General features: G+C 39.7%; 1 protein-coding gene across 1 annotated transcript in view; it reads left to right on the plus strand.

Annotated features, from left to right (window-relative positions):
- Window positions 1–912: 912 nt before the first annotated feature.
- Window positions 913–19,475, plus strand: part of LOC122087601 (branched-chain-amino-acid aminotransferase 5, chloroplastic-like) — a gene marked incomplete at its 5' end in the record, with an annotated part of 29,441 nt that continues 10,878 nt past the window's right edge. Inside the window, 5 exon segments of the mRNA XM_042656795.1 lie at window positions 913–1,089; window positions 1,173–1,304; window positions 2,407–2,505; window positions 7,744–7,860; window positions 9,810–9,905. Of these exon segments, the coding sequence (XP_042512729.1) occupies window positions 913–1,089; window positions 1,173–1,304; window positions 2,407–2,505; window positions 7,744–7,860; window positions 9,810–9,905 (621 nt within the window).

The raw sequence follows: 19,475 nt of genomic DNA on the forward strand, positions 1-19,475 counted from the left end.
TGATGGGGAGGTTGCAATGAATTATTATCCTCTCCCTCATTTTAAGTTATTTTCTAACATTTGCCCTCATGTACTTATTAAATAGATATCCAAATGGTTAAAGAAGAGAAAAACGGTTTTATGTTATATTATGGGCTATGGCAAGGGTTGTGGAGAAGTGACAAGAAAGTGGCAACCTTCATTTGGTCTTATGAGTGTCCTTGATTTTACTTATTTTAGTTTATCTTACTTTTAGTCATGAAGGGAGTATTGCTGTAATTTTGGTTCCTGGTTTAATCTCTAGTTTGATATATGAGTTTTAGGATCCAAGAAAGAATTGTTTGATGGTAGTCCAGCAGAAAAACAGGAATAGCTCCATATAAATTATTATGGCCTCTCTTTATTTCATGATTTTTTCATTAGAGAAGATTGGTTTTGCTGGTGGAGAATCAGTTTATAAGTGGACAGTGTTTTTTTATTTCTATCATGGAGTCTTAGTGTTTTCTGTAAGAAGAATTTATAATCCTGCAGTGAAGAACCTCTTTTTTTTTTTCCCTTTCTTTTCTTTACTATATTCTCTGCAAGCATATCTTTTTGCATGGATCCTTGCGCTTGTCCTTGCTTGGAATCCCCATGTAACCGACCCCATTAAGTTGGGATAAGGTTTTGGATGTTGTTGTATTCTCTGCAAGCATACCCAGATTTTCTGTGGTTCACTTGAAATCCTTCCACTAATTCTAATCAATTTTGAGCCTCAATCCTTTTGCACTGCTTTACTTTAGTATGGTTGCTACTTGGGCAATATTATACTTTTTACATCATGTATGTTGCATTAGCATTGTATTCCGTATAAAACCGTGTTTTCTATGAAATGTTATTTTATTGCTTTGTTGTGATATTTGATGATATTATTCTGGGGGAGGAGTTGTTTAGGGATTATTTGAAGGCTTGAAAGCATACAGGAAACAAGATGGTTCTATTCTACTTTTTCGTCCCGAGGAGAATGCATTGCGGATGAGGATGGGTGCAGAGAGGATGTGCATGGAATCACCAACTGCTGAACAGTTTCTGGAAGCCATTAAGCTCACGGTGTTGGCAAATAAACGTTGGGTAATTGATTTGTAGTTCAAGATCTGGTTGGCACTTGGCATTAAATGTTAGTTTGCACTTACAGGCCTCAGTGCTTACTGCAGGTTCCTCCTACAGGTAAAGGCTCCTTATATATCAGGCCACTGCTTATTGGAAGTGGAGCTGTTCTTGGTCTTGCACCTGCCCCTGAGTACACTTTTCTGATTTTTGTTTCTCCTGTTGGGAACTATTTCAAGGTTCGTTGATTAACTTGCCTTCTTTGCATGCAAGCTATCAATTATAATTGCCACTCCATATTGTTTGTTTTTTCCTTTTGTCTTTCAATCACCTTCAATTACTGAATGCATGTGGTTGTGATCTTTTTCATGTGTCTAGAAATGACATGATTTTATGGTGAATGATATCCTTTTTTGCTTAACATTGGTGCTTATTTTAACTTTTTTTCCCCTATAGTTCATTCTCTTTTACCTGTACCATTCTATCTATCTATCTACCTGAACATAGTCTAGATTTCCTGCTCTAAAGAGTATATCATGTTCCTGATTTTTATGGGCCACAATTGGCCCCCAGCTTTCTTATTCTTTAAAAGTAATTGAGGTTACTGTTTGGTCTTTGAGCTGCTTATTCTATACTACCTTCTCTTGCTTCATTTCTGCTCAACCCTATTCGATTCATTGGCCTAATAACCCCATTTCTATCCAGTTCGGAGTTAGTGACCATGAAACCGTATCCGAATCAAAGACCATACTGAATAGCAATAGGCATTGTAGCTTTCCTGGTTAGAAATATGATTCATTTGAACTGTATCGACCTTATTTGCTACTGATACAACCTGATCCAATAAAATCTGGATTAACCTGATTTCTGACCATCAAACAAACCAATATCTGAAGGCAACATTCATTGCTTGCTGGAAGGGCTATGGTAGTGGCATTTTATTTATTTACTGGGATGTCATTAATTTAACTATCATTTGTATTTGATCTGCATCTTGGAGTCCATGTCACATGACCAGCAAGTCTCATCGTTTTCTCAATCAAGGTATATTTTACATGAAGCCATCTGCTATAACAAAGAACAATTGTGGGAAATTGGTTATTGGCCACTCTTTGTGTTTTTCTAATGCCTTGTATGTATTTTACTAGACTGATCTATGATAAATCAACTTGAAATTTATAGGTTTTCTCATTTTTATCTACTTCCCCACTCACTAATATCCGTTATTTATTTGTTCTTTATTTTTGTGGTCCTCAACTTTTCTGCATGATATATTTTGTCCTTTTGCAGATATTTCCATTAGAGTTATCAATCCTTGTTCCTTTATTTAATTGATTCCAGGAGGGACTAGCACCAATTCATTTGATTGTTGAGAATGAATTCCATCGTGCAACTCCTGGTGGAACTGGAGGTGTAAAGACTATAGGAAACTATGCTGCGGTAAGTTATCCATATGATTTAGCCTACCTTTCTGATGATTATGCTCGAGTGTCATCATACATCATTGTTTCTGTCCTAGTCCTAAAGTATATCTTCTATGGTGCATGTGACTATTTCAGAATATCCAAAAAATAAGTTTTAATCCTTAGCATTCTTTATGTTTTCTGTCCAATTTGGTTTTATTCTAGGAAGATCCATGATAGAATCTATTTAGGAGACTCACAGAAAGATTTAGAGATTGCAAGAAGGATCTCTACATGGTTTGTATTGACCTAGAAAAAGCTTATGGCATAGTCCCCAGAGGGTTAATTTGGCATGTACTAGAGAAATGTGTTTGATGTAATATGTGTACATGATTAAAGATACGTATAATGGTGTGGTGACTATTACAAGAATGGTGGGGGTCAAGGTAGTGAAATCTCAATTACAATTGGGTTACATCAAGGATAAACTTTAAGCCCTTATTTGTTTGCACTTATCATAGATGATCTAACCAGAGACATTCAAGATCATGTCCCTTGGTGTATGCTTTTTGCGGATGATACTGTTTTGGTGGATGAAACAAATCAGGGATTAACGCCAAGTTGGAACTGTGGAGATTAACCTTGGAATCAAAAGGTTTTAAGATAAGTAGAATGAAGACGGAGCATATGGTGTGTAACTTTAGTTACACTAGGATGGATAATGAGATGGTGAAAACTGATGACAGGGAGATCCGAAAAAGTGATTGTTGTAGGTATCTAGGCTCAATCATAAATAAAGGAGAAATAGAGGATTATGTTGCACTAGAATCAAGTGGCTAGACCTTGGGGACTCTAATTCGGCCTATTTCTTTGTTCTATCAAGGCCCGTTCTAATGCTAGCTCCATCCCCAAGCTCACCTCCAGCACTGGTTCCTCTCTTACGAGCCCGGAAGACATCAAATCTGAAGCTGCCTCTTATTTCTCTAATCTCTTTAATCCCTCTTGCCCTTCCACCTCTCCCCCAGAACCTTATCAACAAATTCATCGCTGACCACCTTCTTTTCCCTTCTCTCCATTCCTTTAGATGATTAGATCCTAGCCGCTATCCTCTCCCACAGCCAATAAGGCCCCCGGGCCTAATGGCTTCAGTATGGGCTTCTTCTCTTCCTATTGGCATATAATCAGAGTTGAACTGATCAAGGTCATCGGTAGTTTCTTTCTCTCTCCCAATCAAATTAAAGGCATCAACCACACCTTTCTCTGCCTTATCCTTAAGAAAGAGGGTGCCGGGTCAATGCCAGACTTCAGACCCATCTCCCTTTGCAATCTCCTCTATAAGTTTATTGCAAAGATATTGGCCAGTCGTATCCAAGGTGTTATTGACTCCTTGGTTAGCCCTTCGACTTTCATTGCTGGTAGGAGCATAGCGGATAACATTATGCTTTGCCGTGAAATTGTCCAAGGGTTTGGTAGGAAGTCACACTTCTCTGCGGCCCTCCTCAAAATTGATATCCATAAAGCCTTCGAATCCATCCGCTGGGACTTTATTGAGCAAGTCCTTCTCCAAATGGCCTTCCCCCCTCCTTTGTTCATTGGATTCATTCCTGCATCCCCTCCCCTTTCTTCTCTGTCCTAGTTAATGGTAGTACTGCGAGTTGCTTCTCCTCCTCTGTCGGTGTCCATCAAGGCTATCCTCTTTCTCCCTTCCTCTTTTCCTTTGCCCTTGAGGTCCTCTCTCTAGATCCATCCAATCCTTCATGGATCAACATCTCATCTCCCCAATACCCAAATGCAAATCCCTCTTGCTTACTCACTTTGCTTCTATTGATGATCTCATAATCTTTTCCAAAGCTAACTTTGCCTCCATCTCCTCCATCATGTCCTCTCTTCGCCTCTTTGAATTCCTATCTGGCTTACACATCAACCTTCTTAGATCCATCCTCTTTCTTTTTGGTGTCTCTTGTTCATGTCAAGCCAATCTTATCCAGGTCACTAGATTCTCCCTTAAATCCCTCCCGGTTAAATATCTAGGCCTTCCTTTTGTTCCCTCTAGGCTCTTTGCCCATCATTGCTCTCTTATCCTTGACTAGATGAGGAAAAGGCTCTAGCTTTGGAAAGGCAAGCTTTTCTCTTACGCTGGTTGCTTGGTTCTTATCAGATCGGTCCTTCAATCCATGTCCCTGTACTAGTCGGGTATCTTCGCCCTCCTTGCGGCTAGCTGCAAGGCTATTGAGTCTCGCCTATCCTTCTTTCTCTAGAAAGGATCTGATTTCTCCAAATTACTCTATCCCTCAAGATGGGATAAAGTTTGCCTTCCCAAGTCTAACGGTGGCCTTGGCCTGTGTAAGATCAAAGATATTAATTCTGCCAGCATCCTCAAGCTCAATGGAAGATTGTCTCTAGGTAGAATAGCATCTGGGTCTCTTGGATCTATTCCTCCCCTCTTAAGTATGACTCCCTCTGGACTCCGTCCCCCTCTCCCGATGGCTCTTGAATTTGGCGTAATATTCTTGTCAGAAGATCCTAATCCCTTAGTGTTATTGGGAATAGATCCTCCACCTCCCTATAGTTGGACTCTTGGCACCCTTCGGGCATCCTCCTCCATATGATCTCCCCCCTCATCCTCTATTCCTTGGGGCTTCCCAGATCCGCCTCAGTTGCCTCCATCATATCTCAGGGTGTTTGGACCCCTCCTTCCTCCCCTCCTGCTCTGGCTGATCTATGGTCCTCCCTCTCATTCCTCCTAGTCATCGGGGCAGAGAGGATAAGATTTCTTGGCTCCCCTCTCTCACCAGGATGTTCTCCTATGCCTCTGCTTAGAGCCATATTCGTACTCCGGGATCCCCTGTCCCTTAGTGTAACATAATTTGGTTTAAAGGCCATATCCCTCTCAATAGCTTCAATGCTTGGCGATCTCTCTCCAATTGCCTTCCTATGCAGTCCTTTCTCATTCATCGCCATATCCCAACCCTCCCCCTCTTGCTGTATGCTAGAATGGTGTTGAAGATACTCGCCGCCTTTTTTTTCCTGCCTCTCCTCCTCTGTTTGGAAAAAAGGTTCTTTGTAGTTTCTGGCAGAGCCGTAGAGGCATCCTCCCCTTGAGTAGAAAATGGATCTAGGTTGATATGACTTTTGGTGGTTCCTTCATTTGTGACACGGCAGGGAAATTGGCATTTTGTGCTACTATTAACCATTTTTTGATGAAGCGCAATCTCCATAGATGGACTTTCAACTCTCGCTCCTTTGAGAAGATTTGAAAAGCCATCTACTTTGATGTTAGCTCCAAACTTGGATGCATTTGTCATCATAGGACTATTGACTCCCCAAGGCCCAAGGAACATGGTCATTGTTGTCTCCTGGGGCCTCCCGCTTTCCATCTTTTTCCCCTCTTAATCCCCCCATTGATGTTTCCCCCTCTATTCCCCATTAGCTGTATTTTGGTTGAGATATTCCCCTTTTTGTGTATTCTTTTTTCCTTCCCCTTGGGTAGGCTTTGGGGCTGATTGCCTTCCCCCTCCTGTATTTTCTTTCCTCTGCTTGGTAATGAATTTTTTACTCATCCAAAAAAAAAAAAAAAAATAGAAGATGGATGAGGTAAAGAGGTGCGTCCAAAGTATAGTTTGAGATGTATTTTTTTTTTTAAATTTAAAGATAAAATTTATAAGTCAGTCATACGACTGGCGGGCTATGATGTATGATGTAGAATGTTGGACAATTAAGAAACATCATAAAGGTAAATTCAGTGTAGCTAAGATGAGGATGTTGAAATGGACATTTGGTAAAACTCGGAAGGATACAGTAAAGAATGGTCAAATTAGAGCTAATTTGGGCATAGCTCCAGCACTTGATAGGTTGCAAGAAATTCGTTTGATGTGGCATAGCCATGTACAACAGAGGCCTTTAGATGCTCCATTACGGAGGAGTGGTTTGACTCAAATTGAAGGAGCTAAAAGAGCCAAGGCATACCTAACATGACTCTAGGAGAAGTGGTGATGAAAGGCATGCATAGCTTAGGCCTTATGTCATGTATGAATTTGAATATAGCTAATTGGAGGGTAAGGATCCATGTAACCGACCTCATTTAGTTGGGATAAGCTGAGTTGTTGTTGTATTCCTTATATTGTCTCTGCACATTTTTGCATCTATTTACATCTCAACGAGTCATGCTTTGCATACCGCCATTTTTTTTTTCATCTTCAGTATGATTTGACCCTTATGAGGGTTGTGGATTTGAGTTAGTGGGGTTGATTTAGTCAGCTTGTAGAATTTTCAACCTGAAGCTAGTTTAGAACTGGTTGAGATTAATTGATCTGGGGAAAGAAAACCGGGGTCACTAGTGCAGGGTTAGCAGGTCCTTCTCCTGGAAATTTGATTGGATCATGATGGATCAGGTTCAAAGTGAATGAACCCAATCTGAACCTGGTGGATTAGCGAGCAAGACATCTGGAAAGGGCCAGAAGAATAGATAGTTTGGGTAAAATATGAGACCCCTAAACATGGGCTGTAAACCCTCCCACCCCCACCCCCCCCCCCCCCTCCAGCAGGAGGGAGCGGTCCAAAACCTTGCCCGTGCTGAAATTCTCTTCGGGGCTGTGAAGTTTGTGAACATAAGTCCTGAGTTTGGGGTGGGAATTTTGGTAAATAAAGTTCTCTTCTTTATTTTTCTCTCGTGCGGTATTTCTATCATTCAAACTTTGCAGCTTATATACTGTTTGTTTTAAGACATCTTGTGTTTCCGATAAAAAAAAGGTTGGGGATGAAGAACTGCTGGGGGTAGAAACGTGGTGTATGAAAATGATTGGTTCATAATGGATCTGGCTGGAAATGGCATTCATAACTGAGCCAGAATGAAACCTGGAAAATATCAGTAGGTTCAATATTCATTGAAAAATCCCAACCCCAAACACAAGATGGCTTTAAAATCTTTTTTATGCAAACCACATGGGTGTCGATATTGATTTATGAGGAAGTGGATTTAGCAATTTAAAATATCCAAGCTCTTGTTGAGCAGAACAATGACTTTGTTTTGAATGTTTTTCTTTCCTACTTTGAAGAATAGAGCTATGTTGTGTATGCAGCAGACTAATGTTTTGCTGTTTATCTGCCTTTTTTTTTTTTTTTTTTTTGTGGGGGGGGGGGTGGGTGGTTGGGGAACCTTGATGACCTGCTTCATTCAGTAAGAAGTTCCTTCTTTTTAGCTTATTTTCTGTTCATATTATGCTTACGTACCTTTTAGTTCACTCCATTATTTTTTTATTATTTATCTTTTATGTAGGTTCTGAAAGCACAAAGTCTAGCAAAAGCCAAAGGCTATTCAGACGTCTTGTACCTTGATTCTGTCCATAAAAGATATCTGGAGGAGGTTTCCTCTTGTAATGTTTTCATTGTGAAGGTATACTAATGTATCTAAGGTTGAGTAATAAATGGGCTTTATGTTTGCTGATTTCTTACCATTAACGTTAAGCATTCCCAAAACTGCTGTGCAAGAAGAATTATTATTTTTTCCCTTTATGAATAATGACTATTGTGAAGAAATAAGACGAAACAATACAACAACTCGATAGAAGGGAATCCTAATTATGCTTATTCAATAATCAATATATGTCATTTATTTGAAAGGAAAAAAAAAGTCAGAGGCAACCTTAGTAGAAGTTAGACTATTCTTGGAGGTGTGAATTCTAGGTGTGTCCATTCCTTGCTAATGTAGATAAGTCACTTGGGCTTATTTTATTGTAAATAAGCCTTAGGTTGTGTTATATATATGTGTTGGGCCTTTGATCCTATGGGTTTTCTTTGAAATGTGCCATTTTAATGGGGCCTAAAATATGGGTAGAAGGTAGAAAAACGGGATTTAATTCATTAGTTTAGTTAGTTGCTATTTAATTCAATAAAGGCCCATTAGGCCATTGGTCGGTTGTAAAGTCCTATATGGACTATTAGTTAGTTAGTCCTACTCCATGTGGAGTCATAATGTCAAGTCCTAGTCCTATTTTGAATTCCTAGTTGTAGTAGGAGTGTCTAGTCCTATTGGGAAACTAGCTCCTAGTAGTAGTTTGCTTGTTATTCTGCCCTCTATAAATAAAGGAGCCTATGTACTTATAATTGGAGATTTGAATGAATGAATTATTGAGTGATTACTCTTTAGCTAAAAAAACAGTTATTGAGAGGTGAGATGCCTAATCCTTTGAGGGGTGTGATACCCAAAACTTGAGGGGTGAGATACCTATTCCTTTATTCTCTTTCACCCTTCTCAACCCTCCATCGATTCTTCTTTTTCTATTTTTATTTTCTGTTTATTGTTATTAGAAGTTCAAACTTGTTAAAGCATACAAAATCAGAATCAGCCAGCCCAAGAGTTCTTGTTCTTGAAGCCAGTCAACCCTCATTGCTGCCCAAGTTTGAGATCTGATCTGCAGATCCTTTGGAGGATTGGCTCTATACTCTAAGAAGATCAATCGATCCTCTCTTAAAGGTTATTTGAAGAAGACAAGTTGCTGTTCTTACAGAATTCTTCACATTCTCTCTCCTATGTCTGAAAATCAAGAAAGCGCATAACTCCATAACTAGCCGTCAGAAGCCCTTCATATTTGGGGGTTTTTGTACCCTCCTTAGGGACTATCTACACCCAAAAGTGCAGCTCAATCGGACTCCCACAGACTTGGCCGCACCTTTCTCTCTCCAGCTCTATAGAAGGTCTTTCTCTCTCCTATCGGGTTGGGTTTTGGGCTGGTTTTGCTCCTATATGGGTATTGTATCCTTGGGGGTTTATTTGATGGTATTATTTCTTTGTTTTTTGCTCCTATCTGTATTGTTTGGGGTTATAAACTGCAGAGTTAGTTACTTGTAATCTACTCCTGCATTACTTGCTGTTGAGTTTAATCATTTGTTCTATGCTTGGTTGTATTTATTGGTTAAGGGATCCTATGATGTCGGTGATAAACTATTTGCTTTATGTATATCAGCAGACACCCAATACTGAATATCTTTGTCTGTAAATACTGCATATTTGATTCCATCCATAAATCCATTTTCTTTCCTTTGAGTTCCAGAATAGCATGTGGTCACGTGGTTTCTGTTTCATCAATGCTTATATGTAGTCTTGAAATGATCCTGTAATTCTCTCCACCATTTCAGTCACATATTGTAAAATATTTAAGTATCATTTATTTCATCTGGTGTTCCATATTTACTCATTTTTCTGAAAGTAGCTTATTTGCATAGATCATCTGGGCATACGATTAAGTGTTCAAGTTCAATGAAATAATGTCATGGTGGGAGATATGCTTTCAATACTATTTAGGTCAACTAATTCTTCGTGTTTTGTTGGTTATGCATTTGTAGGATTCAGTTATCTCCACTCCAGCAATAGAAGGGACAATTTTGCCTGGTGTTACCCGGAAGAGTATAATTGATGTTGCTCGAAGCCAAGGATTCAAGGTACTTACTTTTTCAGTTATAGATATAGATTCTTGATTAGTAGGAAGCATACGACATATGTAAGATACAACGCTCTTATGTTATTTGATATTGCATTTTTATTCTTTTGATTACCTTACTTTTCAAGTTGGTTCCATTAAGATCATAGACGAGCAAGTGAGTTTGTATATCTTATATTCAGTAAGTGGTTATAAATTTTTTTCAGTTTTCCTGTTAACTTGTGTGGCAACTTGGTTTGATATGTGAAATTCGCATGTTGAATGGAGAGGGCCATAGAGGCATCTTGATTTGCCACGTCAAGCTGTGCCCCACCATGTGTTTGATTTCCTCCTTGTAATTTCATCTTTATAAGTGTCGACTTCTTAAGATCAAACAGAAAAAGGAGGCCTTAACGTTACTATGTTTTCATGTGTTGGAAGTGCTTCTGTATTAAAATATACCTCATGGTATGCGTGTTGCCGTAATGTGCATCCATTTTGGAAGTCACAGAGCTTCCTTATTACAGGTCCCCTTCCAGCCAAGCTTGGTTTGGTGGCCACCTAGTCCACTGCTAGTGAAGCTTTCATATTTTCAAGAGCAATTGATACAACCTTTAATGTAGAACTAGAAATTGAAAAGTCAACCTAGTTCCAAAACTGCAGGATACTATCAAAGAGCAACCTCAATCAAAGTAGGACAATAGCACAAATAGATCGGACTAAAGAGAAATCAGATCTGGACAGTTGAAGCTATCGATTCCAATACTAAGGTTTCTCTGATCAAATCAGTAGTACTGATAACAGGGCTGACAATACTGCAAATAGGTCCAAATCAACGTAATACCATGAACCACAGTCCAAGAGAACAATAGGAACTGAAGCAGATCTATCGATCTCAGTTCTGGACAGTGCAGGTCACTAAAAGACAACAATATAGAGAATTTTAATAACTCAAAAACCAGGTCTCAGCTAACTCTCAGGTATGGGTCGAGTTCCTCCCTGGGTGAGGGGAATCTCCACCTAAAAGATCAGCCCAAGCTGTCGGCTGGATTGATCTGGACAGAACCAGAATATTGTGCCAACCGAACCCTCTTTCTCTGGACAGCATTGAGAAAGGAAAATAGATAAATACCTGTAACAGTAGATCAGCTCTATACCTTGAATACTATGGAAGAGAAGAGAAAAATAACTTGAAAGAACCTCTTGGGCTTCACACTGCAAAGAGTCACCGGATCGCACAGTCCACCACTTTGATCAAACACAAAGCAAGCTCATAGAGAGAAGCAACGATAACAGCATAAGTTTGTTCATAAAATCGTGGAGGCTATGTGAGCCCTCCTCTTTATTTATAACTTTGATGGGAAGATTACATTTTAGAAACTAACATAGTTACTAAAAATGGAAATTGGAAACTTATAAAAATAGCAAGTCCTCTAGTTACTAAAACTGAAGATAGAAACTAGGAATTAGAAACTACTGAAATACTGACATTAGAAACTATTGACTGATGACTGAAAATAGAAACTAATATTTCCCATCAAAGCAAAGTCGTGTGGGCCTTAGTCCTTGCCCCGGTCATAGGTCTTCATTGTTGCATCAACCTTACTTTTTCATGAACTATACTTGTATCATGATTTATTTATTTATCTTGGTTTGGGGGGGGGGGAGGCAGGAATAATTGTTGTTCCTTGTTTGATTGGAGGAATGATTGGGCTATCAGTGTGATAGGCCCTCTTTATTTATAATAAGTGATAGACAGGTACAAGTACTAATATGCCCCTATGGACAAAAATACCCTCATACCCATATTACACCATATTGCAACACTCTCCATCAAGTTGGTGCATAAATATCACACATGCCCAAATTGCACACTATAGGATGAAACAAGTTGCTAACTAATCCTTTAGTAAAAACATCAACGCGCTAATCGCCCGATTTGACAAACAGAATACAAATCAACCCTTGATCTAATTTTTCCTTGATAAAGTGACGGTCAGCTCATTGCTGTTTGGAACTCCTTTCCTCCCATTATCAGCCCTCAGCAAAGAAGAGGTGACTATAGTCTTTGGACCCCCACCTCCTCGGGCCTCTTTAGTTCCAAAGCGGCTTGGGATTTTGTTAGGACCAGGGGAAGCTTCTCTCCTTGGCACAAGGTTATTTGGTTCAAGCATCACATCCCTCGTCATAGCTTCACTGTTTGGCGAGCCCTTTCCAAATGCCTTTCAATGCAGTCGTTCCTCATCCACTGTCAGATTCCGGTCTCTTCCTTGTGCGGTCTTTGTGGAACAGAACTAGAAGATATCAACCACTTGCTCTTCGATTGCCCCCTTTTTGCTTCTATCTAGAAAGGTGGCCTTGCAAAGTGTTGGCCTAGAAGTAGAAGGATTCTCCCTTTTCAGAGGGAATGGATTTGGATCGACATGACTTTCGCTGGGTCTTTTGTCTGTGGTTCTATAGGCAAGCTTGCATTTTGTGCCACCATTAACCAGATTTGGATGGAGCGTAACCTTAGGGAATGGACTTCCAAATCTCGGCCTTTGAGGTAGATTTGGGAATTCATCTCTTTTGATGTCAAAGGAAAGATTTCTAGTGCTTCTTCTACTTGTATTGCCTCTCCTAGGAATAGGTATATCATTTTGTCTTAGGGCCTCTCCCCTCCTTTTGCTTCGGACTCCCTCTCGTCTCTTGAGAGTCTGTCCTTTGCTTTTTTCTCTCCCCTATTTGGGATCTGTCGTATTTTTTTTCCCTCTTTGGTAATGAATTATTTATTCACCCAAAAAAAAATCTCCACATGCTTGGTGCAATCGTGTTGAAATAGGTTGGGAGCAATGTTAATGTCAGACTTCCTGTCACAGACTCACAATATAACATCATAAACAAGGGAAGAAGAAGGTCCAAATCTTTCATGAGACCTTAAAGCCACATCAGCTCACAAACACTATGAGACATGGCATGAAACTATTGATACATCAAATAGTTTCTCCCGTCCAGATGATCAGAGCTAACAAGGAATGAGGGAAAGTCTGATGTGTTCCAGGAGTCACCCCATTAGATCTAGTCGATTCATCAATAACCTTTGACATAGTGATCATGCAAAAGAGGCAGTCGGGGATGAGAAAAGGTGGCAAGCCCAAACCACAAGACCTTGTATCAAAAATCATAGGCAGAGCAGCACCAAAAAGCTGGGAAAAAACCTTGAAATTAAAAAATCTCCATCATTTAACTTGCTAACTAATCTTTTAGTAAAAACATCAGTGAGCTGATCACCCGATTTGACAAACGGAATACAAATCAACCCTTGATCTAATTATTCCTTCATAAAGTGACGAGAAGGTCCTAAATCTCGGGTTTTGACCTTTGTCAAAATTGAAATTTAGGTGAAATTTCCGAAACCTGGTCGAAATCAGTTTTTTTTTTGGCTAATTCTAGAAATTTGGGTCAAAATTTCCGAAAATTTCCAAAATTAGGGTCAAAATTTCCAAAACTGTCGAAATCTCCAAAACTCATAAATCTCAGGGTGGGCCAAAACCATTGAAATTTGTGAAATTTTAGTCGAAATTTCTGAAATTTGGAACTATGAGTGGTGGTCAATCTTCACATGCTTGGGGGGATCATGCTGAACCGGGTTGTGGATAATGCTAATGGCGGACTTGCTGTCACAACGTAACATCATAGGCGAGGGAATATGAAGGTCCAAATCTTTCATGAGACCTTGAAGCCACATTAGCTCACAAATACTGTGAGACATGGCACAAAACTCTGCTTCAACACTGGAAGGAGCAACAACTACTTGTTTCTTACTCTTCCAAGTAACTAAATCTTTCATGAGACCTTAAAGCCACATTAGCTCACAAATACTGTGAGACTTGGCACGAAAATTTGCTTCAACAACTAAATCAACCCCAACAAAGGTGCCATAACCTGTGGTAGAATGTCGATCATCTAGAGAAGTAGCCCAATCAACATCAGTGAAGTCTTCTACTGAAAGATGACCATGAGAAGATAAAACTATTCCCCTTCTTGGGACAAATTCAGGTAATGTAGGATCCAATGCACAACCTCTTATAAGTGTGTGGAATACGAATCATGCATAAACTGACTCACCAAGCTCACATTAAAGGTAATGTCTGGATGATTATGGGATAAATAAATAAGCTTACCAACCAAAAGCTGATACTGTCCTCTATCCACTGGATCATCATTCTTACTAGAAATATGAATGTTAGCCTCAAGAGGAGTGTCTGTCGGCTTGCAACCTAGCATCCCAGTTTTAGACAGAAGATCAAGTGTATATTTCCTCTGAGATAGGAAAATACCCTTGCTTGAATGGGCAACCTCAATGCCAAGAAAGTAGCACAACTTACCTAGGTCCTTGATCAAGGTAAGTCTTTAGGAAAGAATTTTCCTTCATGTCATTCCTTATGAAAATAATGTCATCAATGTACACTACAACTATGGCAATCTTAGAACCAGATCGCCTGATGAACAGGGTATGGTCTTCATTGCTTTAGATGTAGCCTACAGGTACCATAGCTTTGTGATATCTCCCAAAATTAAGCACGTGAAGACTGCTTCTATCTATATAGGGATCACTTGAGCTTACAAACTTTCCCTTTGGTTTTTGACACGAGAAACCAGGGGGAATTTCCATATAAACTTCCTCTGCCAGTTCACCGTGGAGAAACACATTTTTTAAGTCCAGTTGTTACACGTCTCATCCAAGATTTACTGCACACGAGAGAATCACACAGATGGTATTCATTTTTTCCATTGGAACAACAGTCTCCTGGTAATCGAGACCATTGGTCTGAGTAAATCCTCTAGCTACTAGCCTTTCTTGTATTTGTCTACAGTCCCATCCATGTTCTGTTTCACAAAAAAAACCCATTTGCAGCTTATTGTCCTTATTTATGGAGGAAGAGATACCAAATCCCAAGTGCCATTCTTTTTTAGAGGCTACATCTCTTCATCCGTGGCTGCCTTCCACCGCGACTCGTTAATTGCTTCCTGCCAACGTTGAGGAATGGAATTAGAAGATAGAGAGGACACACAGGTGCGACGTAAAGGGTAAAGGCAGTTTTACAATACCACCTTGGCAATAGGGTGTTGTGGAAACTTGGGAAATTTCGAGGATACTGGGGATTTTTTTCCGAGATGGTGGAAACTTAGGTTTCGACCCCCAACAGTTTTTTTTTTATCCTGATTTTTTGTGTACAACCTATTTTAAACATTTCTAACACATTCACATCATTAGTTTCATAAAAAAAAACACAAAGTCTTACTTGTGTGGTTAACCAAAGGTTCGATAATCATTGTGTTGATTTGTTGGCTTAAATTCTGAAACTTTACTACATGATGACTATATATAGTCTATAATCTACATCAAAACATAAGACATAATCCAAATGATCCAAAATAGATAAAAATATTACATCATCAGCAGTTGTCTATCAACACTGAGCAGTAGTGACTCAATTACTTAACACTCGAAAGTAGTGACTCAATTCCAAGTAGAGTGTCTAGGCGGTTCCATCCAAGTAGTGACTTATTACCCTCAAGGCACGTATGTTATCTTTTCTAACATAATTTAGTAATCTATATATCCCTGATATCATAAAAAATCAACATTAAGCCACATCAAGTCATTAAAATCAACATTTAGCCACATCAACTCATAAAAAATCAACATTAAGTCACATTAAGTTATAAATAATCAACATTTAGAGAAATGCTCTTGTTCTATAATAAGTTTGATTGGCCAAATGATTTTTATTTTTACATGAGACTTTTGTATTAGGTATAACATAAAACCAACTTTCCAACAAGTCTAAGATTACTTAAATCTGAGTTGTAATGACATAGTTATGCTCCGGTCAAACTTATTTTAAAGTGCACGAATTTTGTTAAAATCACTTGAATGAAAGTAATTTTAGGGATATTAAAACAAAAGATTATTTTACTGGGCTTTTGGTTTTTAGCAATGTTTTAACATTATAGGATTTATGAAATTTTCATAATTGAGAAAAACCCCAGCATTTAAAAGTTGAAAATCGCTCCTATAACCAAAATCCAGTTTTTGTTCTTGGACAGGGGGGTTGACTTTTTATCCTTTAGGAATTTGATTTTTAAACTATTTTTATTGGATTCAAATAGGGGGTATTTCCTTATTTATGAATAATATCTTAAGTAAATGATTTTGGCATAAATAAGTGTCAAAAAATGAAAATCTCCACTGTTTCCCCAAGTTTCTCACACTTGGGAGAAAAAATGCACAAGAGAAGGTTGAAATTTCCCATGTTTCGGTCGAAACATGGGAAACCTGGTCGAAACATGTCGAAACCAGGTCGAAACAGGTGATTTTTTAAAATCCCCTAAGGTTTCTTTTCGACCTGGGTCGATACCTACGAAACATGCGAAATTTCGCATGTTTTGCTCGTGTTCTCGAACTATGGTACAAGCTCTCGTTCCCTTTTAAACAACAATTGGCAAGGGAGGGATCAGAAAGTGAATCAGAAACAACGAGAGCATTACCCGACAGAGAGGTAGGACTTGGATCAAGAGATGGCAATTGGATGGATGTAGTAGGTGCCATTGTGGTGGTGTCTATTTGTTGTTTTTGATTCCGTGGAACATAAACCTTCATGGGCTGAGCTATAGGCTGAACTAGCAGTGAAGAGAAGCAATAGGAACAGTACTAAGGAGAGGAACAGCTGGAGGCACATCTTCACCAAATTGATAAGAATCCCGCCATGAAGAGATGCCGTAGGGTACTAAGCAGTAGACTCATGGAGCATGACATCCATAGACACAGAGCCGGTGAGTGGGTGGATGGTAACACTTGTACCCCTTTTGGGTAGCAGAGTAGCCAATAAACATGCACATGAGACCCCGGGGATCCAACTTTCCATGGGCGTGGTGATTCCGAACAAAAGAACACAGCCAAAGACCTTTGGGAGAATAAGGAAGGTAGAGGAGCCCTATTGGACAACAATCAGAGCCTGAAAATCAAGGCATCTGATTAATAAGATAAGGGGAAATCAATAAAACATCACCCAATACTGAGAAGGCACATTCATTTCAAAGGGAAGGGCATGAGCCACCTTCAAGAGATTTCTGTTCTTACTTTCTGCCACACCTTTTTGCGGCTGTGTATCAACGAAACTGGTTTGATGAAGGATCCCATGGGCAGTAAGGTAGGACTGGAACGGACCCTCCATACATTAGAGATAGGAGATCTGAGAGCCCAAAAAAGGAAGAGGAAGAGGCTAGAGGAGGCTCTCGGTGGTTTAAGAAACTACCAACAAGATATGGAGAGGCGGTGGTGCTAGGAGGAGTTGAGACCAAAAAACGAGAAAGAGAGAGGTGTGAGCTCTAGGTTTGGAACTTGGCTCTGGCACCATGTTCGGTTGAAGGAATGATAGGGCTGTTAGTGTGACAGGCCCTCTTTATTTATAATAACTGATAGGCAGGTACAAGTACTAATATACCCCTATGGACAGAAATAACCTTATACCCATATTACATCCATATTACAACATTCCCTTTATAGTACAAAGGCTCATTTTTTATTTTCTTTTAAATCAAAAGGTATAATTAATATCTTATGGCTGTAATGAGAAAAATTTGGCTGAAATCTGATCACCTAGGTTGTGACTAACCCAGGCATTTGAAGTTGACTCCCACTTAAACGAGCAAATATAAGGCCCTATGTTTAAGACTTGGGATAGAAAGATTTGTATTGAATGAATGAACCACAGTTTGAATGGACAGAAAGAGGCTCCTTGAACAATAGCTTTACCAAGATGCTAAACAAAATTTACTGGATCCTCAAGGTGAGAATCCCCCTTTCAAATGCCCATTACCTCTTCAAATATTCCAGCATTTCTCTCCCATATGCGTTGGCACTATGAAAAGGTAGACTTTCAAAGTAATGTGCTGTAGCAATCGCAAACCAACATTCTCAGCCACAAAACAGGCACCTAAAAAATGAATGGTTTGCTTCCTCATCCATTTCTGTACACAACCTGCATTCACACCTTAACCTCCCGTCTTCATTCAATTAGGGGACTAGTTGTTTAGATCTTATCCACACCTGCCTTCAGTCCTTGGCATCCATTGCAGGCTTGTAGCATAGTTTTCAAGGCGACTAGGCGACCCAAGGTAGTGGAGGGGAATGGGGATCCCAGATGCCCAAGGCATTTTTTTGGGAGGTGAATAAATAATTCATTACCAAAGAAGAGGGAGAGAAGGAATATACAGCCCCTAGGGGCAAAAAAAAGAAAAAAACCAGGGCCTAAACAGGCGGCCACCAAAACCAACTTAAAGGGAGTGGGGAGAGAGAGAATAGAGGGGGGAAGACCCCAGGGAACAACAATGAACCTGTTCCTTGGGCTATTATGAATAGGGTGTTGGGGGGGGGGGGACATCTTGAGCTTAGAGCTAACATCAAAATAGATGACCTTCCAAATCTTGACAAATGAGCGAACATATGGTTTACATCTTTGGAACCATTCCAGAAAAGACAACAAGAAGGGAAACTCGAATGTTCTAGTAGAGTAGGAAAGATTGAGTGGGGAGGCAGTTGGAGAGGGCTCTCCAAGTAGTAAAATTATGATGAGGAATGTGACTAGAAAACCAAACAATCTTTTGCTAGGGGGCAAGAGGTCTGTGGGATCGAATAAAATCCCAAGCTAAGGAGGAGCTGAAGGTGCCCATAGGCAAAGGAGACCAGATGAATTTGTCCCCTCTACCGCAGTGGCCCAAGAGGAGCAAGAAGGGAAAGACCAGATATCAAGGGGGTGGGGGGGGGGAGACCCAACCTCATTTGAGATGAGGGAAGCAGCCGTCGCATCTCTAGCCAACCCATAGGAGTAGACGGCTCTAACTCTAATCACAGAGAGGAGAACTTCGGAGGGATGCTAGTTGTCAAGCCAAAGTGAGGTGGATCGATCATTAGAGATAGAGGTGTGAATGGCATAGATGGCCGTGGGGTGGAAGCATTATAGTGATGATCTAACCATATGCTACTTCAAGAATCAACATTTAAACCACATCAAGAATCAACATAGAAGCCATATCAATGCAATATGCTACTAATGATCTAATAGAAATCAACAAATAATAAACAAGGCATGGGATATAATATAATAAATTCATCAAAAAGACAAAACAATAAACTTAGAGCGTAATAGCATATAATTAAGAAATATAATATAGAGCTTGTACTATGGAAGTAAGGATTAGGCCTCACACTAAATTAGAATCAATTTCATATAGCATGAAAAATAGAAAAAGGCAGACCATACAATAAGGTCACACCCAGGCCACAAGTGGGCTAAGGCGTCCAAGGCAACACCAAGGTTACCAAGGTGGTTGCCTTTCCTGCATCCAAAAAAGCGATAGCATGCCTTGGACTCTCGATTGCACCCGGATGCCTTGACAACTATGCGTTGCAGTACAAAGGTTTTTGCACTTGGAACAGATCCTTCATCTCAAAACAGTTTTCTTAGGCCAAAATTTATCTTGATTTAATGACCCATGCTGTCTGACCTGGAAAATATTTTGCACTGTAGTCTCTTAACCTCCCCCC

Source organism: Macadamia integrifolia, chromosome 8 (genome assembly GCF_013358625.1).
Source record: "Macadamia integrifolia cultivar HAES 741 chromosome 8, SCU_Mint_v3, whole genome shotgun sequence".
NCBI lineage: Eukaryota > Viridiplantae > Streptophyta > Magnoliopsida > Proteales > Proteaceae > Macadamia > Macadamia integrifolia.